Source organism: Haliaeetus albicilla, chromosome 16, assembly GCF_947461875.1.
Source record: "Haliaeetus albicilla chromosome 16, bHalAlb1.1, whole genome shotgun sequence".
Lineage (NCBI taxonomy): Eukaryota > Metazoa > Chordata > Aves > Accipitriformes > Accipitridae > Haliaeetus > Haliaeetus albicilla.
In genome coordinates, this window is record NC_091498.1 from 1,981,185 (window position 1) to 2,004,109 (window position 22,925).

The 22,925-nt window shown below is 65.4% G+C and overlaps 2 protein-coding genes across 6 annotated transcripts in view; both read left to right on the plus strand.

Annotated features, from left to right (window-relative positions):
• DLGAP3 (DLG associated protein 3) overlaps positions 1-16,661 on the plus strand; it is a 28,894-nt gene extending 12,233 nt beyond the window's left edge. For 2 of the 5 annotated variants that reach the window (XM_069802920.1, XM_069802921.1), the window contains exons 2-12: positions 4,827-4,910; positions 7,713-8,802; positions 9,863-10,068; positions 10,567-10,681; positions 10,814-11,048; positions 11,605-11,945; positions 12,066-12,151; positions 12,855-13,279; positions 13,590-13,681; positions 13,878-14,021; positions 14,522-16,661. In XM_069802920.1, coding sequence (XP_069659021.1) covers positions 7,771-8,802; positions 9,863-10,068; positions 10,567-10,681; positions 10,814-11,048; positions 11,605-11,945; positions 12,066-12,151; positions 12,855-13,279; positions 13,590-13,681; positions 13,878-14,021; positions 14,522-14,740 — 2,895 coding nt within the window. In that variant the 5' untranslated portion in view covers positions 4,827-4,910; positions 7,713-7,770 and the 3' untranslated portion in view covers positions 14,741-16,661. Of the gene's footprint in view, positions 1-3,524; positions 4,911-7,712; positions 8,803-9,862; positions 10,069-10,566; positions 10,682-10,813; positions 11,049-11,604; positions 11,946-12,065; positions 12,152-12,854; positions 13,280-13,589; positions 13,682-13,877; positions 14,022-14,521 lie in introns of those variants that run through there. The other 3 variants (XM_069802919.1, XM_069802918.1, XM_069802922.1) reach the window with 3 other exon arrangements.
• A 695-nt stretch (positions 16,662-17,356) lies between these two features.
• Positions 17,357-18,738, plus strand: SMIM12 (small integral membrane protein 12). Its single transcript, XM_069802923.1, has 2 exons — positions 17,357-17,415; positions 17,672-18,738. The coding sequence occupies exon 2, from the start codon at positions 17,689-17,691 to the stop codon at positions 17,965-17,967; it is 279 nt and encodes a 92-aa protein (XP_069659024.1). The 5' UTR covers positions 17,357-17,415; positions 17,672-17,688; the 3' UTR covers positions 17,968-18,738.
• The last annotated feature ends 4,187 nt before the right edge of the window (positions 18,739-22,925 follow it).

The following is a 22,925-nucleotide window of genomic DNA, read 5'->3' on the forward strand; positions in this document are numbered from 1 at the left end:
CCATCCTCCCCCAGCCCGCCCCATGGTGGCACCCGCGCCGGCGCTGCACGCCCGCCCGTGGTGTGGTGAGGCAGGATGGGCACCTGGCTCGGTGGCACCATGGGGACCCCCGTGCTGGGGCTCGGGGCCAGCCAGTAGCCCCGTCCCCACAGCAGGCTGGGGGCTCTTGCTGCCTGGCCCCTGCCCCTGCTCTGGCCTTGCAGGGGGTGGCCAGGTGCCCTTTGGGGTTTCTCCACACCGTCGCGGAGAGCGCTCGGCTCCATCATCCCTTCCTGCTGCTTCCAGCCCCATTCTTTGGCACAGTCCGTGCCCTGGCTGGCAAACGGCCTCATCCAGGGACATCCTCATCCAGGGACAGCCTCATTGGGGACATCCTCATCAGGGTAGGGGGGAAGTACAGCGAAGCAAGCAGCAGCCGAGCGTTGGCTCCGGGCTGGCCCATGGGCAGCATGCGGGGCCCAGGGCCCCGCCTGAGTCCCCCCTGGAGCATCCGTGGCACTGGGGCCACATACGTGGTTCGTCCGGGGACGATCCTGCAGGAGCTCCCACGTGGCAGCGGAGGCTGTGCCGCACAGTTGGCAGCTGGCGAGCAGCTGGTGGGATTAGGGGCAGGTTGGGCAGAGGGTGCCCGATCCCACCAGCATGGAGCTGCCCGGTCCCTGGTGTTGGCTCTGGCATCGGTTTTCCCCTGAGAGCTGGAAATGCCTCCCTGGGAGGCAGGGCAGCCCCTGGACCCACCGCCTGCACACCTCCAAGTGCCCCTGGGGCCGAGCCCCCACTCCTCCCCTGCAGCTAAAATTAAATATTCAATTTGTATTGCTGGTAAATCCTGTAAATCTCTTTTATCTCTAAGCTCTTGTAGCAGGAATATCGGTGGTGTAATCTTTGCAGGGGCCTGTCCCACCACCCTTTGCAGCTGCCTAGCTCGGACCGCGCTCCCCTTTCCCCACATCTCCCTGTGGGATGCTTTGGAGGCTGGTGGCGGAGCAGGACTCCGGTGCCCATGGCAGAGTAACCCACAGCCAGAGCACCCCATGGCACCCACCCTGCCTGCGCTGCCCACTGTGGGGGTGAGGGCGTGCGCTGTCCCCATGCTGTGCATGATGGGGATGCCAGTACCTGGGTGACCGACGTGCCCACCAGAATGCCCCCCATCCCCACCATGCCCCTGGCTCACCAGCCGTGTACCCGCGCCAGGCCTGCGCTAAGAGCATTGTGCAGAATTATGTATTTAAATATTTAGGTTTTCATCAGCTTTGCAAATTAAGCCCATCCATTAAAGCAGCAGTTTGGGTCCTCCACTAGTGAGCTGGGCTGTGCCGAGCCCTGGGCTCGCTGTGCCTGTCCCAGCCCTGGCCCCGGGGGTGGGATGCAGCCTGGGAATGGGGCACGGTGGCCCGGAGCATCCCTGCCGGCACGGGAGCCAAGGGCTCTGCTTCCTCACCGTTCCCAGGTCCTGCTTGCTGGAAACCCTGGCCCCTGCGGCCACGTTATGGGAAGAGCTGTGGGATGGGACGGTGCTGCAAAGGGAACCGGTTGGGATGGGTGTTATTTGAGGCTGGAGCAGAGGGTGCTGGGGAAAACAGGGCACGGAGAAACACCAGTGGCAGGTGAGAGCCCTGGCATGGCTGAGCGCCCAGCAGGATCGGAGCCAGGGATGGAAGGGCCAGCCCGCCCGAGGGCTCAGCAGGGACGGGCAGGGGATGGCCAGAGATCGTCTCCACTGCCACGCTCGGAGAGCACACCGTGCCGCCCCGACCTCCCCAAAGCAGCTTTGGTGTGATCCCTGGCTTAAGTCATTACACCGTGTGGCTGGGGAGATAAGTGGCTTTTTAAGCCTAGGGAGCACGGCCCGTCCTGCTCCAACAGAGTGTGCTGCATGCGGGTGGGGAGGGTGAAACGGCACAGCCGGGGGGGTGGTGGGGAAATGGGGTTCAGCCAGCTGGGAACCCTGGCACAGCCAGCAGCGCCTGGGGGGGCTGCCATGGCCCCCAGATGCCTGGAAAGGGTCCTCCGGTGGGGGCAGGTCTAACTCCTGGGGGATCCCTGGACCCCACCACCCGCCTGGGGCTCTGCTGCGCACTGGAGCAAGGTGCCTGGTGGGGACGTGGGCAGAGCCCCCAGGGTGAGCGCGATGCGGGGGGATGCCCCTGCTTATCCCCTCCCTTTGCCGCAGGTGAACATCCAGCGCCTTGGTCTCACATCGGCTCTCTGTCCCGCTGGGCTCCCCGGGGTCACCTGCATGTCCCCCCTTTCCACCAAACACTGGAGGGGCACTGGGGGAGCGTGCCGGCTGCTGCCAGCCCCAGGCACCATGGGCAGATGTCAAGTGCGTCCATGGTTGGGAAGCTGTCCGTGGGCATAACCGGTGATGGGTGCTTATCCGTGCGGCGCGGTGCCCGTGAACCCTGTGCCAGCTGGCGTGGGCTGGGGTCCCCGGGGCCCTGCCTGGCCTGGGGGTCCCTCCAGGGTAGTTTCCCAACTCGCCGTTCCTGCCGCGCTGGCCGTGGGGTCCCAGCTCTGGCACTTGGCTCCCTGTGTGCCGTGTCCCGGCTCCCATGGGCAGGATGAGCATTGCTGTGGGGCCGAGGGGGCTGGAGGTGCCTGTGCTTTGGGGCAGCTCACCCCTGCCACCCCTCCCTCTGCCCATGCCCACCCGGGCATGCTGGCACAGCCCCTTCCCCGTGCCACCTCTTTCCTTCTCAGCCACCTTCTTCACGGGCACTGGCTGCCAGCCCCGGGCGCTCCACACTTGTACGGGGCTTTTGAAGAAGTGGCTCATCCACCAAGATCCAGGTTTGGGCTTTGCAAGGATGGAGCACCAGGCTCCCTTCTCCGCCGGCAGATTCTCCGGGATGCTCTGGCTCCCTCGCACGCCCTGGCGCAGGAGCGTGGCTCTTGCCCCGGGGGTATCGGCTCTGGGGACGAGGGTATCCGGGCGGGTGATGCTGGGCTGTGCGGGGCAGGGGGTCCCGTTCCCCCCACAGGGGCGGCAGCTGGAGGCACCTGCGTTGTGGCGGGGAGTCCCGGTGCCGGCGGCTGCGCCGGGATCCCTGGCAGCTGGGGCGCGTCGTGGCCGTATTTCCTCGCTCTGCTCCAGGAGTAATTGCTCAGATGGGGACTTGGGGTAACTCCCATCCCTCTCACGGCATGGTAATGAGTCAAGAAGACTCAAAGACAAATGGCTCATTAAGAAGCAGTGCTGCATTGCAGGATTTTTCATCCCACCAACCGCTGCATCAGCAGAGGCAGCACCTCTCGCGCTCGCTCTCCCCAGCCCTGGAGAAGGAGCTGTCAGGCAGCCGGTGCCGGTGCCAAAATTAATCATGTGCTTAATAACCTGCCCCTCCCGTAGAACAGCCTGTCCTCAGCCTCCCGGCACACGGAGCGGGGTGGCAGCGCTGGGCTTGGGCCCCGGGGCACCGTGGGTTTCGTGCCCGGGAAGCACCCGTGCTCGGCGAGGAGGGATGTGCCAGGGCAGGGCTGAGCCAGGGGAGATGCCCCCCGGCATCGGGGTGCCAGGGCCCCCCCCAGCCCGGCTGCGTCAGGGTGCCGGCCAGGAGTGCTGGGCAGCACGATGCTGCCGGCCCCTCTTGGCGGCCTCGGTAAACACTTCTTGCTCCGCTCACATCTGCAATTCTTCAGCTGGTATTTGTCCTTCATGACTTTTTAAAAATCTTGCCTCATCCCTTATTTACAGCAGCGGCCGGTTGGTTCCTGCCGCTCGCAACCCTCTCCAGGCAGGGCCCACCTGCAGCCTGCTCAGTTTTCTTTCATTAACAGTAATTGAGCGCGTTTGCTGCGATCTTTGCATCCCGCTCACTCTCTTTGCCTGTCCCCTTCCCCTTTCCCCTTCCCCTGGCCAGCCCTTACCTACCAGGGTGACGAACCTCTCCTTAATGGCACTCTTCCCTGCCTGACACGACTAATGAACCGTCGGTGAGCTGCTTTCAGCTAATTCAACTTTTAAGAAAATAATGACTCGTCACAGAATTATGTACTAAATTAGGCGATCTCTTACTAAGCCCCCCTTTTTTTTTCAGGCTGAGTAAATTTTACTAATACAGCCTAATAAAATAACAGAGCAATTAGTAATAAAATAAAATGTTTGCTTTCTACAATCCTTCTCGCTTACGACGAGTTGGGAAAAAGTAAATAGATTAAAAGCGTGGTGGAAACGACCTGGCAGTATTCCATATTTATTTTCTTCCGTCGACCGTAGATCAAATTTGCTCAGCTCCTAAGTGGGAAGACCACTTTTTTTTTTTTTTTTTCCCAGGCTCCAGCTTGCGCGTGGTGCCGGGTGCTCATGCTGCGTGTTTGTTCTCTCCTGCTTTCATCCCCAGCTATAAAGATCCCCAGCAGGACCCGTGCTGGCAAAACCTCGCGCTAATTTGCAAAGCACAACGGGCCGAGCTCGTGCCTCTGCTGGTCCGGCGGCTGGAAAAAATCGCTTTGCTCACGCCAGAAAGCCGGGGTGGCGGGAGGAGGCTTTGTGGAGCATACGGCCGGATCCGGAGCAAATCAAAGTCGACGGCGAGGTGGCCGCTGGGCCGGCTCCGGCGCCCGCTGGCAGGGAATTGCATAAGAGGATGGGGCTGGGGATGGTTTTGGGGCTAAGCTGGGCGAAACACGTGTCCGCGGCCGTGCGGAGCCGTCCCCGTCGCTGCCGGTACAGGCAGCGCTGCCTACGGGGCGGCCTCGGGGGAGGAGGAAAGGTTGGGCTGCTGAAAAAATACACGGGGAGTTGGGTCAGGCTGTTCTTGGGGAGGAACACCCTTGCTTTTCCTCCCTGGGCTTCATCCCCCTCGTGTCACTCCCCCCAGAGCCTGCTGCCCCCGGGAGACCCAGCGTGGAGGAGCTGCCGCCGGCCGGGGCCATGAGGACAGCATCCCCCTGAGCGCTGGGCGGTAAGTGCTACCGACGGGCTTCGCCGGGACCCCGGCACACACCGCCCGCGGCTGGGGCTGCTCGGGAAGGGCAGGGGGCTGGGACACCCCCCGGGCGCAGGACCGCCAACCCCAGCTCTCGAGGTTTGACCTGGAAACATTGGAAAACCCAGTCTTGCCCTGCGCCAGGGCGGTTTGCCGGACCCAGACATTGTGGTGAGGTTTTTGCTGTCCCGTCACCTCTCCGCCAGCGGTCCCAGAGCTGGAGGAAAGGTGGGGGGACCCTGGGGTCCCAGGCAATTCAGGTTCCTGCTGGCGCTGACCCTGGTCTCTGCAGCCCTGGGCCTCGGCACAGCGCTGCCTAAAAGGCAGAGATCTCACCGGGCGGCTGCTGGGAAGCAGAACCGCCTCTGCCAAGTGCCCCTATGGGAAATTAAGCGGGAGGCTGAATTTCGGCGTGGCCCGCAGTGCCGGGGGGCTATGGGCCCCTCTCCTCCCTGTGCTGACCCTCGTGGCAGGGAGAGATGCGGTGGGAGCCGACGTCAGAGGGAAGGTGGCCGTGGGGGAATCGCCGATGGGAGTTTCTCCAGGCTTTGGATGCAATAAAGGCAAGAAGTGAGTTATTTGTAATGGTAATTATGCTCTTCCAGTTTATCCTAGCACATAATTGTGTGGGCGGTAGGTTCCCACTGGTGGTAATTACCCTGGTGTTAAATGGCACAAAATTCAGCCGGGCTGGGTTTTTTTTTTCCCCCCTCCTTTTTGAGTCTGCAGTTCAGTGGTGCAAATCCCCTCCTTCCCGAGGGGTGCGCGGTGTGAGCGGCCTTCAGCGGGACACGGCTCCGGCTCTCGGCCGCGGCCGTCTGCCCATGAGCCGCGCTCCGGCCGGTTCCCCCTGCCCCTGTGGCAGCCTCCTGCCGGCGCTGCCCACCCTGGACAGGGGAGAGGAGCGGGCTCGGTGGCTTCTCCTGCCCTCTGCGTGTGGCCAGGACGTGGGGACGGGGACCTTGGGCTGCACAGCCTGTGCTGAGACCCACAGGATCGGTCCCGACCTCTTCCCCATCCCCGGGGTACCCACGGGGGGACCGACTGGTCCCTGGCCAGGGCGCAGGCGCCCGCGTGGCTTTGGTGAGCTGGTACTGGCAGATGGAGCATCCTTCACCGTGGCATGTCCCCATCCATTGCCCCTGCTCCGCCAATGCCCGCAGCTGCGGGAGAGCTGCGGCGCTGCCTCGCCGGCGCGGCGACAGAACCCAGCTTTGTTTAATTCCTGCACCTGCTGAGCGCAAAAGCCCGCCGGGCTTGTGGTGACGGGCTGCTCAGCTATTTTGACTCCTTCTTCTCGCCGCAGCGGCAATATTTGGATCAGCTGAGAGCTTCCCTCCCTGAGCAGGAGATGTTAGCTCAGCCTGCGGAGGCAGAGCCGGGGCTGGGAGCCCGTCTGTCTGTCTGTCCGTCCTGCTGCCAATTGCCCGCTCCATCCCAGGGCAGAGGAGGCAGCCCCCTCCCACACCGCTGTGCCCGCTCCTCATAGCAGCTCTCCCAGGAGGGGAGGCATTTCTTTTTGTAACAGGCTGCAGCATCCTTCAGTTAAGATGCAGCAATTAGGGAGCCTCATTAGAGCAGGAGCGTGATGGTGAGGGTGGGGGGAGAGGCACAGGACCGAGCCATCCAGCCTTGAAGCTGGGAATGAAGGTGACGGCGGAGGCTTATTAGGGCAGACGCGTTCCCCGGGTGCTGCTGTGGCCCCATCACAGCCCGCTCGCCACCAACACGCGCTTCCCGGCCACCCCTGCACCCCTCGGGGACCTCCAGCCCCTCTACCCTCCCGGGGCTCCTTGGGGTACATGGACCCCCCCCTCCCCACACACCCCCACAGTGTCCCTCGTTTCCAATCCCCCCGTGTTTAATGGACCCCAATGGGTCATGGGGACCGTCCCATGGTCACTTTTCCCTGCAGCCGGTCTCGCAGATGGGCTGCCTTGCAGCACCCTGCCCAAATATGGATAACAAGAGCATTAACGATGCCTGTTAATTAGCCGAGCTACACTGGAGAATAAGTAATTTCCTCATTTACAGTCATACCAAAGGCAGAGCCTTTGAGGGACTGTAAGGAAGACAAACCCCCACGGGTGCACGCAGCTCCAGCGTCCTGGTGGCTGGCGCGGGGCTCAGCCTGGCTCGATGCCGTCTGTCCTCCTGCTTCGGCGTGGGGATGCCCCACACGCAGCATAGATATCTCCGCTCCCTGGCTTTTCGTCCGTGGGGGCCCGCGGGGCGGCCGGTTGTGGGTCTCCATCCCACGGCCGGGGCCGTGCGAGGAGGATGGGCTGGATGGAGACATCAGAGCGCGGCCCCCCCGCGCCCCGCAGCAGCTCATTAACGGCTCCGTGAATCGCAACGGCTGAAAAACTCAGCCGGAACGGTTTTCCTAATGGAGAAACACTTCATAATATTTGGTGTCGGAGAAGAAAACAAGTTTCTGATGATGGCAGCGTGTCCTCCCTCACCGTCTGCAGGCCCCGTGCTGCCTGCATCGCTGCCGGCGGCGCCTTCTCCTTCCCGCTCCCCCCTTAGTGCTGCCCCCTCCGAGCAGCCGAGCCGGGGGCGACCCTGGGTGCCCGGCCCCGTGCCCCCCTTTGGCCCACGGAGAGCCGGGTTTATGGCACTCCAGCCCAGCTTCGCAGGGGCTCAGCCAGGGCTGGATCCTGCCCCGGGAGCTTCCAAACCCCCTCGGTCGGTTCCCGCGGGACAGCCCCAACGTTTCGCCGGCGGTGGGGCGCAGAGGGGAGCATGATGCCGTGCCTGTCCCTGTCCCCACAGATGAGCCCGCAGGGATGACCCTGCAAGATGCCGAGGCTATGGGGTGGGTGCTGACACGATGAAGGGCTACCATGGGGAGCGTAGCCAGGCACAGCCCTCCTCTGGCCACCGCTGCCGCTGCATCCCAGAGGACTGCGAGCACCCTGCCGACTACGTCCAGCACGGCCCCGAGGGCCGGCCGCCGTACCTCCTCAGCCCCAGCGAGCCGTGTTCCCTGGAGCATCCCTACTGCCCGGCGCGGAGCCCCGGCGCGGCCGGCGAGTGCCCGGGCGGTCCCCTGAGCGAGCCGCCCTCCGCCAGCGCCAGCAGCACCTTCCCGAGGATGCACCACGCGCAGCAGCAGCAGCAGCCCTACGACTCCTGCGACGAATGCATGGCGACCGCCCACCCCGCCAGCAAGATCAACCGCCTGCCCCCCACGCTGCTGGACCAGTTCGAGAAGCAGCTGCCGCTGCACCACGACGGCTTCCACACGCTGCAGTACCCCCGGGCCGGCGGCGCCGAGCCCCGCAGCGAGAGCCCCAGCCGCATCCGCCACCTCGTCCACTCCGTCCAGAAGCTCTTCGCCAAGTCCCACTCCCTGGAGGCGCCGGCCAAGCGGGACTACAACGGCACCAAGATGGACGGCCGCGGGGACGGCTACCACCACCACCACCACCACCACCACCATCATCACCACCACCAGTCCCGCCACGGCAAGCGCAGCAAGAGCAAGGACCGCAAGGTGGACTCCCGGCACCGGTCCAAGATGATGGGCTGGTGGAGCTCCGACGACAACCTGGACAGCGACAGCAGCTACATGGTGTCCGGCCGGCACGCTGCCGAGCAGGGCACCCAGTACTGCGTGGACGCTCCCGAAAGTGCCTTCAGAGACTTGACCTTGAAGAGTCTAAAGGGCGGCGGGGAAGGAAAATGCCTGGCCTGTGCCGGCATGTCCATGTCTCTGGACGGCCAGACGCTCAAGAGGAGCGCCTGGCACACCATGACCGTCAGCCAGGCCCGCGAAGCCTACCCCAGCGCCGGCGGCACCGAGAAGACCTTGATGCTTCAGGAAGCAAAGGCCAAAGACCGAGCGTACCAGTACCTGCAGGTGAGGGGCCAGGAAAGTTGGGGGGGCTGCCGCCCCGGGGACCGTGGCCGGTGATGCCGTGGGGCGAGCTGGGGCTGGCACCCTCCATCCCAGCACCTCAAGGTGCCGTGGGGATGCTCCAGCTCTGCTCCATGTCCCCAGCACCCGTGCCCCGTCCCCCGGGGTCCCGTGCCGGTCCCCGCTGTCCCCTCGCCGGTGGCGTGAAGCCCCATCTGCCATCTCCTGCCCCGTGCCCGCTGGACCTGGGGTCAGACCAGCTCTGTCGGCTCGGGAATGTCGGCAGCACCGCTCCCGCTCCCGCTCCCTCCTGGCAGCTTTTATCCCGCTTGCGCCTGGCTGGGTGCCATCGCCTGCCTTGTCACCGGGCTCCCTTCTAGGTCACCACCCCCCCCCCCTTCCAATTAAAAAACTAATTAACTCTTCTCTCCCTTTCCCGGGGGAAGGAGACAGGGAGCGGCAATGCCGCGTTGGCCAGGGGCTGGGGGCGGCCGGGGCCTCTCTCTGCCGGCAGCGGGGGCATCAGGGCAGGGTACCGTCCCCACCGCCCTCCCCATGGGGGCCAGGGGACACCGTCCCCCTGCTGCAGCCTGGTAAGGACCCTGTAGTGCTAGTGTCAGCGGCGCGTAGCGGGACTAGCGGCTGCTACGTCAGCCTGGTGGCTGCACTGGCATGGGTGGGATTTGGCCCAGCCCTGCCTGCCGGGTGGGGGGCTGCGAGGTGGGAGCGGCTGCGCCGCCGTGCGTTTTAGAATTGGCCCCCCCCATGGGGCACGGGGAGCCGTGGCTGTTAGGAGGGATCAGCTCTCCCGGATTTAGGGGTTTTCTCAGGGGGTCAGAACCCCCGGGGTCTGTCCCTGCAGCACTGGGGTGCTGCGGGGAGGGCAGGGGAGCCATGCAGTGCATGCACCGGCTCTGGGCCGTGTACACGTGCTGGGTTTGGGCCATGCATGCATGCCAGGCTCGGGCTGGCACGTGCCATGTAGCAGGCACGGGGCTCGGCCGTGCGTCCCAACCGCGGGACCGCGGCCACCGCGTCTTCCCACGCTTGCCTCCTGCTCCAGGTGCCGCAGGACGAGTGGAGCGGGTACCCAGTGGTGGGCAAGGACGGGGAGATTCCCTGCCGGCGGATGCGCAGCGGCAGCTACATCAAGGCCATGGGCGATGAAGACAGCGCCGACTCGGACGCCAGCGCCAAAATATCGCCCAGGGCAGCCACGCGGCGAGACAGCTACCGCCGCTCCTCCAGCGCCGACCAGGCCAGGACCAAGTAAGGGCTGTCGCCTCCCGGCCCCGTCTCAGCACCGCGGGCAGCAGTGGGACCGTGGGCTGGGGCTCCCCAGGAGGATGAGGCGCATCGTCCTCGCTCACGGCCGCGCTCCCCAGCTCAGCAGCACCGAGCCCTGCCCTTTGGCGGGCACGTGGCTGTGCTGGGCTTCAGGGTGGGACCCACTGCTGCAGCCACGTGCAGAGGTTGGGGAGAAGATGCACGTTTGAAAGGAGATGACTGGGATGCGCCCCAGTCCCGGCGGGTGACAGGCTGGCTCCTCGTCCCTGGCCCTGTGTCCCAGAGCAGGCACGTAGCCCTCCGGCAGCCCTGCACTGCTGGGGGATGGCTCCGTACCCCCAGGACAGCATTTTGGGGCAGTTAGGAGTGGGGACATCGGCGGTGGCCGGCGGGAGCATCGCCGCAGCTGCGTTTCCAAATGCTCTGCTTGAATATGTTGCTTTTGGTGCAATCCCTTCTATTCCCACTGTCTCTCATTAGGTTTGCAAGTAGGCACTATTCTGATTCATATATCTGTAACTGTCCCAGCTGCTGCACGCCACCACGAATGCTCCCGCGGGGACAGGGCTACGGGCGTTCCTTCACCACCGGCCAGGTAGGGTCCCATGTCACGGGCGCTGTGGGGCAGGTTGGGGCACGGAGGGGGGCAGCAGATGTCCTTCTGAGCATCTCCTGCCCCGCTCGACCCTGGCTCACCGCCCCCAGCCTCACCCACCGCTCTCCCCAGATCAATGACGAGCTCAACCACCAGTTCGAGGCCGTCTGCGAGTCGGTTTTCGGCGAGGTGGAGTCGCAGGCCGTGGAGGCACTGGACCTGCCCGGCTGCTTTCGCATGCGGAGCCACAGCTACCTGCGGGCCATCCAGGCGGGCTGCTCCCAGGACGATGACTGCCTCTCGCTCTTTTCCATGTCGGCCCCCGCCGGGCCGCCCATCACCAGCAGCATCCTGAAGCCCAGCACTTGTGAGTCCCGGGGGTTGGCAGGGGCTCGGCCGCGTGAGGGACCCCCGCATCTCCCTGCCTGCAAACCTGGGCGCCTGCCAAGGGCTGCCACTGCCCCCCCGTCCTGCCCCGTGCAGCCCCCCGGCACAAGGTGTGAGCATCCCACTCAGGGCACGAGCATCCCGCTCCCAGCTCAGCACCGGCACAGGGCACGAGCATCCTGCCTGTGGCTCAGTCCCGCTCAGGGGGCCGCTCTGTGGTCCCAGCACCCATCTGCCTTTCCCTCCTTCTCTCCACTTCTGACCCCATCTCTGTCCCTTGCCGGGTGCTGCAGCGGCGTGGCCAGCGTGGGTCTGGGGTGGTTTCCGATCCCTTTCTGGGGATAAACCGGCCAAACAGTCCCTCTGAGCTCCAGCCAGGATCTCAGCCGGCTGAGGTGCAAACCCTGCGGGGCTGCGAGCCCTGCGCCACGGGAGGAGGTGGGCAGCGTTCCCCCAGGGGCCCCCGTTCGTGGCGGGAAATGAGCAAGTGTCTGTGTTTTCACGTGCCTTTTCATCCTGCGCCTCTCCCACAACAGCCTTCAGTTACAGAAAAGCTCCACCTCCCATCCCTCCAGGAACCAAAGCCAAACCCCTCATCTCCGTCACGGCGCAGAGCAGCACCGAGTCCACCCACGAGAGCTACCTGCCCGGCGAGGTCGCCCGCAGCCCCGCCTGGTCCAAAGATGCCGCGGCCCGCTGCAACTCGGCCGAGAGCCTGGAGAGCTCCAAGGTGACGGCCGTGGCCCTCGACCTGCCTCCGGTCCAGCCCCGCGCCGCTCCCAAGCCCTCCACGCTCATCATCAAGGCCATCCCCGGCCGGGAAGAGCTGAGGAGCTTGGCTCGGCAGAGGAAGTGGCGTCCATCCATCGGCGTTCAGGTGGGCTTCTCTGCGGGCTCCGAGCCGGCTCTGAGCCTCCCCGAGTGGTGTGGGCGACGGTGAGCCGCTGCGCGGCATCTCGGGGCTGCCCTCCAGCGTTCTCCCTCTGCCCCTCGGCAGGTTGAGGCCATCTCCGACTCGGATACGGAGAGCCGGAGCCAGAGGGAGTTCCACTCCATCGGAGTGCAGGTGGAGGAGGACAAAAGGTACCACGCGGCTGGGCTGGGCTGAGACCTGCCACGCTCGCTGCACTGGGGGATTGGGTCCCCTCGGGACTCCCTGAGCTCTGCTTGCTGCCACTGCCCAAAGCATCTTTTCTCTCTCTCCTCTGGCTGAGACCCCCAGAGCTCCGCATCGTCCCCATCCCAGGCCAGTTGCCCCCACCTGGGGCAGGATCTGGCCTTCCCTTTGCCCCTGCACCTCACTGCTGCAAATGGACTGCCCAGGGAAGGGGGTCCCCTGCTCGGGTCTCCTCCGCTGGGGCTCAGCCCTGAGCTTTGAGCCTGGCCCAAGCACAGATGAAACCTTGGGGTTTTTCTGCAGCTAAACATGACATTTTGGCTGGGGTGGGAGTGCCCCGTGCCGGGACCTGCACGGCCCGCCGGAGGGGAACTCCGGCAACGTGCCCACGCAGCTTGGGTGCACGCTTCTCTCCATCCTCGGTCCAGCACCGGTAGCCATGGAAACGGGCTAAAAGCAGAGGAGATAAGGGACTGGCAGGTTGCGGCTGCTCAGGGCTGTCTCCACGGCCCCAAATGCTCCGGGATCCAGACCAGCATCCCCAACCCCATCCTACCTGCGGGCATCCCTCACGCTGCCCCTGCCCGCCATGGTACCCGGTGGGGAGACGGGGCACCGGGGCTGCCCTCGCTGGCTGCGAGGGTCCCCACGCGCTCTCGCTCTCCGCAGGCGAGCACGCTTCAAGCGCTCCAACAGCGTGACGGCGGGCGTGCAGGCGGACCTGGAGCTGGAGGGCTTCACCGGCCTGGCCGTGGCCACCGAGGACAAAGCCCTGCAGTTTGGGCGCCCTTTCCAGCGGCATTCCTCGGAGCCTGAGTCCGGCCGGCAGTACGCGGTGTACAAGACGGTGCACACGCAGGGGCAGTGGGCGTACCGGGAGGATTACCAGCTCCAGTACGACACGGTGGAGGTGCCCCGGCGAGATGCCTGGATGGAGCGGGGCTCCCGCAGCCTCCCCGACTCTGGCCGTGCCTCCCCCTGCCACCGCGATGGGGAATGGTTCATCAAACTGCTGCAGGCGGAGGTGGAGAAGATGGAGGGCTGGTGCCAGCAGATGGAGAGGGAGGCCGAGGACTATGACCTGCCGGAGGAGAGTGAGTCGGGGAGGTCTGCGGGGTTGGGAGGGACTGGGGGTCCTGAAGAGCTGGGGGGGGGCACAGCCATGGTCCTGTGGTGCTCCCGCCTTGGAGCATCTCCCCTGCCAAGTTTAAAGAGGTTGGGTGGGGGCAAGAAACACCGGGAAACCCTCTGGGACTAGTGGGATCTGGAGATGCCACATGGTTTGGGGGGCGTCCAAGCTGTTCAGGCTGTCCCGCTGACCCCAAGGGGGTGCAGGTTCCCCTCGTGCAGGGGAGAGGCTCCGTGCCCCATGGGAGGGCTGACTGTCTCCTCTCCCCCCGCCAGTCCTGGAGAAGATCCGGAGCGCCGTGGGCAGCGCCCAGCTCCTCATGTCCCAGAAGGTGCAGCAGTTTTACCGCCTCTGCCAGCAGAACATGGTGAGTGCCAGGGACAGCCATGGTGGGTGGGGGGGTCTCGTATCCTTAGCCAGTGGAAAAGGGACTTTGTAACGCCATGGGGGAGAGCTGGACAGAGAGCTGCCCCAGCAGCGTGGAGGTGGGATGGCCACGTGGGCAGCAGAGCCGAGGTCCCGCAGGTGGACGCGGATGACGCTCTGCCCCTCTGTCCCCATAGGATCCCAACGCGTTCCCCGTGCCCACCTTCCAAGACCTGGCCGGCTTCTGGGACCTCCTGCAGCTCTCCATTGAGGACGTCAGCATGAAGTTTGCAGAGCTCCAGCAGCTCAAGGCCAATGGGTGGAAGATCGTGGAGCCCAAGGTAAGGGCAGGGCTCTGCCGCTGGCACTTGTCCCCTGTCACCTCTCCCTCCTTCCTCCTCCCCAAGCACATCTGCACCCAAACCGCCGCTGCTGGGCTGTCGCTGGCAGCTGCTTTTAGCAAACACTTGAAAAACAGAGCTGGAAAAAAAACAAGGCTAAAGAAGCCCCCGCCGCGGTCTCGCAGATGGCTCGCTGGGCATTTCTGGGCAGCGCTGCCCGCAAGGGGCCGGGCAGGGTCTCGGCACGGGCAGGAGCATCACGCTGCGGACACCTTCACGCCTGTGCAGACAGACGAAGGGACGCGCAGCCCTGCCTCGCGGCACAGGACGGGCGCGGGGCCGCCTCACCGTGGCTTTGGCTTCACCACCCGTGGCAGCGCCGTGCGCGGAGCTGCACGTCTCGCACGCCCCGCTGGCTGTGCCGAAGCCCACCGGAGACGCCTGTTCCCCGGAGGTCCTGACCCCCGTGCCTGCCCTGAAGCCCCCCGTTATCTGTGCAGGAGGAGAAGAAGGTGCCTCCCCCGATACCAAAGAAGCCGCCACGCTCCAAGGTGCACCCGGTGAAGGAGCGCTCCTTAGACTCGGTGGACCGGCAGCGGCAGGAGGCCCGCAAGCGGCTCCTGGCAGCCAAGCGAGCTGCCTCTTTCCGCCAGAGCTCGGCCACCGAAAGCGCGGACAGCATCGAGATCTACATCCCCGAGGCGCAGACCCGGCTGTGACCGCAGCCTCCGCTTTTCTACCCGGACTGGACGGCGCGGCCGTAGCTCACTGTGATGGGGGGCCGCGGGGACACCCTGGGGCACCTCTTGGCCCCACTCACAGCTTCTCTTTTCTATCTTAGACCTTTCGTGGATCCGACGGCGGGTGAACGCAAGCCCGGTTCTGCCCCGTCCCGTTGCCCCCCCCCGCCCGCATGCCCCTGCCAGCCTCTCCCGGGGTCCGGGGCTCTCCCTCCCTCTGCCCTCCCTGGGGCCGTGTCCCAGCTCTCTGTCCCCCCCAGCCCTTCTGCACCCCCCCCACCCCAGCCTGCGTCCCAACCGAAAGAGAGGTGACCCTCAGCCCCCGGCCCCACCGGGCTGGAGGGGAGGGGGCTGCAGGCAGGCCCCCCCCCGCCTCTCTGTACTCAGTGCAATCCCCCAGCCTGTGGTGGGGACAGGCCCCCCCCAGTCCCTGCCTGGCCAGAGCCCCCCCCGGCCCCGCTCCCCGGCCCTGCCGGCACGAGGCTTTGGGACGCGGTGGGGACAAGGGGCTCCCCCGTGCTGCCCCTGCCTGCACCCTCTGGCTCGGGTGCCACGGGGCTCCTTCCCCTCTATACATATATAAATATAACCTGAGGAATAAACCAGAAACTACACGTGACCAGCGCTGTGTTCTGGCTGGTGGGACGGACCAGAGCAGCAGAAACCCCCCCCCAGGTCATGGCGAGCCGCCCCGCTTCCCTCGCACGGAGCATCGCGACGCGCTTCTCCCCGCTCGGCCCCTTCCTTCTTCCCCATCGCTCTGTCCCTCCATCCGTCTGTCCTTCCCTCCTGCCAGCCTGGAGTCCGGGAGCACCTCTGCAGCGTGGCACTAGCTGGGGATGGGGGACACGGTCCCCCTGTGCCTCGTCGCCGGTGGGAGCCGCTTCCCCGGTGTGCGAGCGGGACGATAGCGGTGGGGAGACCTGACCGCAGCTTTTTTGCACCCACAGTGCCAGGGACTGTGGCGGCTTTGCCCCGGGCTTGGCACCGGTGGGTGGGATGGGAGCGTGGACACGGCCAGCAGCTGCCCCTTGAGTGTGGGGCTGCTAGAGATCACCCTGGGGGGTCGCCCCTTTTCCCCGAGCTCCTGGTGCCCCATGGGGATGGGACACCCCAGGATGGGGCTGTCGTGCGCCTGGTTCCCCTACGGGGCCAAGGGACATGCTGGGATGCTGCTCATCCCAGCTCCTCCGTCGCTGCGCACAGACCCGGGAGCCGGGTGGGGGGGTCCCCAAAGGTCCCCTCCAGGGCAGAGCAGCGTGGCGGGGCAGGAGGCTGCATCTGCCCCGTCCCCGTCCCTGTCCCCATCCCTGGTCCCTGTCCAAGCATCCTGTCCCCCCCCAGTGTCCCTTTTGGTGGCAGAAGGGGGGGGAGGACCCCATCCTGTCCCCCACCCCGCTACGCCAGCAACCCCACACAGCATCACCAGCCACCCCCCCAGGCAGGGCCAGTGGGTGCTGGGGAGCTCCCAAAATCCAGGGCCAAACTTCGCCCGGTGCCCTTGGGCAGGGCGGTGGGATGGGACGCAGCTGGGGGGGGGCCCAGCTTGTGCCCCCCATGTAGCAGGGGAGGCCGGGGCCAAGCAGGCGGACACCTCGCTGGGGGTCCCTCGCTCCGGGGGGGTCTGTTGGTGCTAAACACCTCCGGGACGGCAGCGCCCGCTCAGCCACCCAAAAACCGTTCCCACCCCGCTCCCCCCCCAAAACACCCCGGATTTAGGGATGTGCCTGGGAAGGGCCCCCCCCAGGGCCCCCACCCCGGCCAGCGCCGTGCAGTGACCGTGACACGTGGCTCCCTTTTTATTGTAACGAACCGCCGCAATTAATAAAGATGACTTTGGTTACTCCGGGCCAGCGGCCACCTCCCCGAGGGGACACGGCCGGTGCCGGGCTCGCCTTTCCCCCGTCTACTGCCCCTTCGTGTCTGTGGGGTGGGAGGGGGTGTCTGTGGGGTGGGAGAGGGGTGTCTGTAGGGTGGGAGAGGGTGTCTGTGGGTGGGAGGGGTTGTCCGTGGGGTGGGAGAGGGGTGTCTGTAGGTGGGAGAGGGTGTCTGTGGGTGGGAGGGGGTGTCTGTGGGGTGGGAGAGGGTGTCTGTGGGGTGAGAGGGGGTGTCCGTGGAGTGGGAGGGGGTGTTTGTGGGTGGGAGAGGGGTGTCCGTGGGGTGGGAGAGGGGTGTCCGTGGAGTGGGAGGGGGTGTCTGTGGGTGGGAGGGGGTGTCCGTGGGGTGGGAGAGGGGTGTCCGTGGGGTGGGAGAGGGTCTCTCGCTGGCGCAGGAGCAGATCTCCCTGGAGGGTGGCTGGGGGGTGTCCGCAGGTCTCCCCGTGGGTCTCCGCCCGTGGGTGTCCCCATGGCCTTTTCCCTCTGCATCTCCCCGTGGGTGCCTCCAGGTGGCTCTCTCCCCGGGGGTATCTCTCCGTGGGTCACGCCCTGGGTGTCTCCCCGTCCCCCCCGTGGGTCCGTCTCTGTCCCCGTCCCCCCCCCGTGGGGCTCCCCGCGGGGCGGCCTCAGCCGCGGCCGCTCCTCCAAGCGCCGCCGATCCCGCGCTGTCCGCCAGGGGGCAGCACCGCTCCGCCGGGCGTCGGGGGCGCCTGGCTGGGCCGCGCTACCGCTGACCGGAAGGGGCGGGGCGGCGGCGGCGGCGGCGGCCGGGCCCAGGTGAGCGGCGGCCGCCGAGGGGCTCGGTCCGGGTCCGGGTCCGGGTCCGGCGGCAGGGAAGCCCCTCGGGGGCCGGGCGGGGGTCCCGGTGTCGGCCCAGGCGGGTCCCGGTTCCCTGTGGGTCAGTACTGAGGCCCCGGTGCGGCCCGCCCCGGTGCGGCCTTGCCCGCCGGAGCCTCTCCCGGGCGTTAACCGGCCCGCAGGCCTCCGGGGGTCCGGGCCCGGCTTGTGACCGCCGCGTTTCTCCCCCTGCCAGGCGCAGCCCCCGGCACCATGTGGTCCGTGCTGTGGGCGGCCGTGCGCTCCAAGGCCCCGTACGTCACCTTCCCGGTGGCCTTCGTGGTGGGGCTGGTGGGCTATCACCTGGAGTGGTTCCTCCGTGGGGACCCCCCGCCCGCGGCCGAGGAGGAGAAGAGCATCTCGGAGCAGCGGGAGGACCGCAAGCTGCAAGAGATCGCGGGCAAGGACCTGACCAAGGTGGTGAGCCTGAAGGAGAAGCTCGAGTTCGCCCCTCGGGCCGTGCTGAACAGGAACCGCCCGGAAAAAAGTTAATAAAGTTGTTTGGGCAAACGCAGCGCCCTGGAGCGACTGTCCCTGGGGCTGGGGCCGGCTGCCGGAGGGCTGTGGCCTGCAGCACCATGCTGGGGACTCCCCTGTTGCCTGCACATCTTCCAGCAGCGTTCTTCCTGCACTGGGCCATATCTGGGCAATACACTGTGCTCACTGCTGCTCTTCACTTCCCCGGGGCCCTCCGGAGGGTCAGGGTTTGCCCACCCCATGGATGCGCTCGAGACACAGCACCCAAACCTCTTCCTCTGTGGCAAAGCAGGCAGGGAACCATGCTTTGGAGGTGGAATGTGTCTGAAACTCGTCAGCTCGGCCTGCCCTGGCCCCTGAACCACAAAGCCCTCTCAGCCTGGTTCCACCCATGTCTCTTCAGGTTTGGTTTCTTCCATGGCGTGAAGATAGAAGAAACTTGGACCTGAGTGATGTGGGGTTGGGGTCAGGCTAACCGCCTGGAGCGGGAGGACCTGCTGTCCTGCTTACAGCTCTCCCGTGGCTCTTTGTGAACCCTGACCACAGCACCACGCTACCGTGTTATGCCCACAGGAGCCTGAGCAGCAGTGGAGATCTCTGGGGAAGCCCTCTCTGCATCACCCCCAGGCTTTGCAGCGAGGAAGAGGGACAGGGGGAGGTGGAAGTCCTGGCCTTGCTTCCGTCGTGGAGCTCAGAGCGTGGTGGTGGCTCTGGGCTGGCATGTAGAGAGCGGGGAGATCTCTGCCTTGTACGGGAACAGCCAGAATAAACTTCTGTCAGTCCTTGGCCCTCTTGTGTCGTCTGCATCAGCACCTGGCCCCAACCCTGGCTCAGTGTGTTTCTGCTCCCCATGTTTTCAAGAAGCAACCCCTTCTACAATGGGAGAAATGCCATCGTTGTCCCTGGCTGGGCACTGACCTCGGGGCCTGGCAACAGGGTGGCGGGCAGGAAGGAGGGGGAGGCACCGAAATCCCAGCCTGTGCTGTGCTTGTGCCTCCCTCCCGGCTCCCCCAGCCACGTCATTTGCTTCCCTTCGACCTCCTTATCTAGACAAGAAGGGCTGTGGCAGCACCGGGTGGGGTCCCAGCGGACAGGGAGGGTCCCACTGGGCTGCTGAGCAGGGCAGCCCATGGCAGGAGAGACTGGCAGCGAGCACTGGGGACTGGTGGCCTGTGTCCCATCCAGCCTCAGGCATCACTGGCACAGCAGGACCAAACCCTGGTGAGAACTGCCTGAGCGGGGCCAGCTGGTAACCGTGCCGCCGCTCGCTGCCGGCAGTGTGCCAGGGCCGTAGCCGGGGTTATCGCTGCCTCCCGGCTTGTTTTTTCCCCTGGTGCCTGAGCGAGGCCTCGCTGCTGCCCCGGCCCGGCCTTCCCCTCCCGGGGACGATAAATCTGTCGTGTCTGGTGCGAAGCCCTGAGGTCAGCAGCCAATTCAGCGTTTCACATCGCTCTGTCCTGCTTCCTCGGGGCCAGCTTCTGCCCCACTGACAGCTTTACTGCCGTCGCTGCCTGGCTGTGTTTACCTCCCAACCTTCTGTCCTCAGGCTGGATCGCTGCCCTCCGGCCAGGCTGATGGCCCGGCACTGCCGGGAACTCACAGGCCTTTGCCGTTGTGATGTGTGAGGGCAGCTGAGGCTGGGTTAGAAGGTGCAGGAGGAGTCTTGGGGCAATGCAAAGGCTGTCGAAGCCCTGCCCCACTGCTGCCTCCCACACTGGGGCTCACAGCACCTTTCATGTCATCACCCTGGTCCCCCTGACAGGCTGGCACTGTCCCCTGAGCTAGCCCTTGGCCTCTTGCTTTCCCAGCCTGGCTGTGGGGTGATGCTGGGCGCCGACTGGTCCCTATTGTGCACCAGGGTGGGAACGGTCCCGTCCCTTCCCCCAGACGGGACCGCCAGACCCAGCTCGGAAACGTCTTCTGAAATGCCTTTGTTCACCCCGCGACAGAGTGGCTCCCCCGGCTGTTTATAGCCCATTGATCTGCCTGTTCCCAGGGCCAGCTGGGCACAATTGGGCTTTGTCGGGGCCTCTCTGCCCTGTTTCCTCCCCTGGGCCCACACCGTGTCGGTTGGGGGGGCTGCTCCAGCACGGTGCTGGAGCAATGCCCTCGGGAAGGACTGAGCCCCAACGGGGGCTGCACAGGCACCAACAGCACCTGGCTGGGCAGCCCCAGCCCCTGCCCTGCTCCCGTCATGGCTCCCTTGCTGGTCCCACCATGTTTCCAGCTGGTTTCCGTGTGTCTGGGGACCCTTGTCCGTCCCCACAGCAGATGCTGGTGTTGCTGCAGGGCCATGGTTCCCCGCAGGCGCTGGGAAAGGGGTGAAGCCGCTTCCCAAAGACCAGTCACAGTGCGGGAAAGTGCCGCTTTTCTCCTATAACTCTTGGTGCTGTAAACCCGCCCTTCCTCCCATTGAATCCCAACAATGTGCTGCCTGGGAAGTGCCGGCTGTACAAGAATAGGAGCCGGCAAGCACTCAGGGCTGGGGTGAGCAGCCACAGTGGCTCAAGAAGGGTGAGAGGAAGCTTTGTTGAATAAACCATTATGGCAAAAAACTAGCTTCCCGAGCTTGCAACACAATTGCCCGAGCGCAAGTCCTTGGTCTGGCCCAGCACGTTTGTAATCCAGCTGTTCCCAGCATGGCACAGCCGGGCACTGCAGCGGGATGTGGCAGGGAGCCGTGCCAGCAGCGTGTCCGGGGCCATGCGAGGCGGAGGGGGAGTCCTGTGTCTGGCCTGGAGGCTGGTGTTTTACAGGCGAGCATCCTCCCAGGGCTTGCCTGGCTTCGGGGAAGTCCCTGCGGCCGCGGCCGGCTGCGGCTGCTCTGTGCCACAGGGCAGGGATCGAATCCGGCAGCTGCAGAAGTGCTGCCTGTCCCTGCCCAGCACGTGGTGGCTGTGCCCTTGGCTTGGTGGGGGCAAACTGGCTGCAGTGCTCTTGGCATGGCCCTACTGCCTTGCTGCTTCCTCCCCGTGGGCTCCGAGGGTGGCTGCGGCCCCCGGGCTGACCCTCTGCCCTGCCTGGGGTCGGGTTTGCTCCCGGGGGTCCATCACGAACAGCTTGCGAGAGGAGCAGGTGGTGGTTTCCGGAGGCAGGATGCAGGGAGCGAGCCAGGGCTGTGTGTTGGGGGGGGACACAAGTTGTTCCCCAGCTCACTGGAGGTTGGCCCAGGGGACTGGGACAGCTGCTGTGCAGGCAAGGACAGTGAGAGCCCCCCCCCGGCCGCTCAGCACAGCTCGGCACACCTGGACGGCTGCAGCGGACGTCCGGTTAGATCAGAGCAGGGATGCACCAGGTGCATGGGGCTATAGATGCTGTGACCCTGTGCTGGCACAAGAGCTGCTCGGAGCCATCAGTCCCTTTCCCACAAGGCCCTGAGCGATGATGCTTTGGGGAGGAGAGGAGAGGCACAGGGGGGCTGGAGCAGGGAGGGAGCTGGGGGCCCACAGGGACTCATGGTCCTGTGTCCCATTCTGGAGCAGCACGGTCACCCTGGACCCGCACACAGTGCAGTGTCCCTGCAGCCCCAGGGACATGGAGGGTCCTCACCCTAACTGCACTGGAGAGCAAGTGGTGCATCCCCCGCAGCCCCTGGGGACGTCTGCTCCCTCCCCTGCCCAGGCCAGCCGAGGCTGTTTTCCCAGGCTCCCGTTTTGCCCTTTCTCCAAGTGCAGCCGAGTCCTTTCCCAGCCTCCCTGTCTCGCTTGCCTCTTCCTGCCATGGCCCCATGGCGCAGGCGCACTGTGCCATGTCCAACGGCTCCTTTCTGCCACCAGGAAAAACCCTGAAGTGCTATGGGAGAGGAGCAAATCCGCTCTGCACTGAGACGCATTCCTCGAGGCCTGGCCAGGGACAGCTACAGTGGGACGTGTTCCCTTCCCACTCGGCATTGCCTCTTGCAGCCGCAGCTCACGGCTGACTCCCCATCCCCAGCACCCCAGGGCCACCGCAGCTCCTTGCTTTTAGACCACATCAAACCTCCCCATGCCAGAAAAAGCCCCCGGCTATGCAGGCAGCAGCCCCTGCCCTCCTGGTGCTCCATTGGGATGATGCCCTGAGTTGCTGGCGGGTGCAGCACCCATCCTGGGATGGGCATGGGGGTGCTGGCCGCTGCAGTCCCGTTGCCTCCGCACAAGGAAGCGGTTGGAGGGGAGCGACAATGTCAGGATGCGGGAAGTCGTCGGGGCTATTGAGCGCGTTTCCTCCTGCCTGCGGTTCTCACACGGGGCCGCATTGTCTGCTGTGCCCACGCGTGGAGGGCTAAATATAACCCCGCGCTGGGGATGGGCCAGGGGAGGAAAGGAACTCTTTGGGGTTTGCTTTTCCTTCATTGTGCGCTGTTGGCAGCGGCGCTGAGAAGGGCGAGATTGTACCTGGCTTGGTTATTGCCTCGACGGTGGGTCCTGTGGGCATGGGGTGCTGGGGTTCAGGGGCCCAGGAGGTTGCTCCTGCCTGACCCCGCTCCCCCTGAGGGGCTGCGGGAAATGGGGCACTGGTAAACTGCAGGCAGAGCCCCGGGCACGGATGGGGCCCCAGGGGGACAGGGGCCTGTGCTGTGACCCCAGCTGGCATTCCCCTGCCCAGCCCTCTGCCCTTCCTCCCCTCTCAGCTGCAATTTTGCTCCCGCCGCGGCTCTTCTGCGAGCAGGTCGGATTTAGACACTTGCTATTTTCTGTATGCTGGGAAAGCTTAAAAATAAACTCCTTGGTGCTCGGCCAGCGCCTTGGGCAGAGCCTTGCAGGTGGGATACGCTGCGGCAGCCCTCATGGCTCCTTTCCCCCAGCCCAGGGCAGGATAGTGCAGAGGGAGCCCAGCACGGACTGGTCCTAACTGGGAGGAGGACAGGAATCTCCCTCCAAACCCATGGCTGTGGGGCAGTCACTGGTGCAAGCTCCTGGGGGCTGCATTAGGCCTATGTCCCCAGCAGGAATTGGGGTCCCAGGACAGTCAGAGCTGCCCCAAAGCCTTTCCAG